At 44.4% G+C, this 1,294-nt stretch overlaps 1 protein-coding gene across 1 annotated transcript in view; it reads left to right on the forward strand.

The window, feature by feature from the left end:
* The first annotated feature begins 441 nt into the window (after nucleotides 1-441).
* Nucleotides 442-1,294, forward strand: part of fbxw4 (F-box and WD repeat domain containing 4) — a 69,173-nt gene continuing 68,320 nt past the window's right edge. Inside the window, exon 1 of the mRNA XM_015393852.1 lies at nucleotides 442-638. Coding sequence (XP_015249338.1) covers nucleotides 454-638 — 185 coding nt within the window. The 5' untranslated portion in view covers nucleotides 442-453. The remainder of the gene's footprint in view (nucleotides 639-1,294) is intronic.

Consider the following 1,294-nt stretch of genomic DNA (forward strand, 5'->3'; position numbering starts at 1 on the left):
TCTGCATTATTTCCTAATGCATGGGAGCTACTATTAAAGGATGTTCTGCATCTGCATCACACTGACAAAAAAATGAATGTCCTCTATGAAATAGTTAGATTTGGCTGTTAAAATGTAAATATAAGAGAGGGGCAAATGTTTGATTTAATGTCAACCTGGGTTTCAGAACTACAGCAACGCTCGTGGTGGCGTCACTGCGTTGCCATAGCAACGACGGCTTTCTTTTTCCAGTGGAGGGAGGAGGCCACCTGATTTAAAATAAGTTAACTTTTTTCTTTTTTCTTTTTTTCCAGTGGGCCTAATCCTCTCCCGTAACATTGTCTGTTGTATATAATGGCTATAATAAAAAAATAAAAATAAAAATCCTCCCTGACCCGCCCCCTTGCGCCATGACGTCACCGCGCAGTCCCGGAAACCTCTTCCTGTTTCTCTGTGGAACATGTCCCGGCAGCCATGATGTTCACCCAGCTCCCTGACGATGTGCTCTTCCACATCCTGTCTCATCTGGATCACAGATCCCTCAGCCGCCTGAGTCAAGTTTGTAAAAGTCTGAATGTTTTTGTAAACCGGGACGCTGTGTGGAGGAAGGCAGCTAAAGGCTGTTTAAACAGCGGGATAACCTGGAACGGGACAGACATGTAAGGAACCAGATGAGGAATCAGCTGATTTCAGTTCCCCCCTCCTTTCAGTTTAAAGCAGCTGGGCCGGTCAGAGGTTCCCTCCCTGAGTTCAGACTACAGGCACACATCATCAGACATACGGGATGATAGTTTTACACCAGAGAGATCATTCATGCAGTTAGAACCCGCGGTGACTTTATCATTTTACCTCTAAACAGCTTAGAAAGGCTATTTAATCCCCAGACTTCCAGTGTCCTCTCTGCATCAGCACCACTTCCACATCCCAGCTTCTCATTATCAGAGCAGATGCATCTTCATCAATTGGAGATACAGGCTCCTGTTCCCCCAGCTGTCTGCAGGGGCACATTTAGAAAATCTGGGGCCCTAGGCAAAGACAGGCAGGTGGCCCTCTGAATTGAGAAGAAAACACATAAAACAGACCCATTATACAGATAGAGAAATGTTAATAGAATAGACATCCATTATCTGTTCTAGGTTGTGTCCCCCTCTTCTTGTTGTTTTCCTCTCTATGTTTTGTACTCAGCTGACTTTTCATGCTGTCTGAAAAGGAATGAAAGATTTTTTCCAACCACTAAGCTCACTTAGCTGATTGCTCCTTCCTGTGTTTCCAAAAAGGCCAAAGTAAATAACCCAGTCCTTCTTTTCACTGTAGA

The sequence above is a fragment of the Cyprinodon variegatus genome, unplaced genomic scaffold (genome assembly GCF_000732505.1).
Source record: "Cyprinodon variegatus isolate N-32 unplaced genomic scaffold, C_variegatus-1.0 Scaffold660, whole genome shotgun sequence".
NCBI lineage: Eukaryota > Metazoa > Chordata > Actinopteri > Cyprinodontiformes > Cyprinodontidae > Cyprinodon > Cyprinodon variegatus.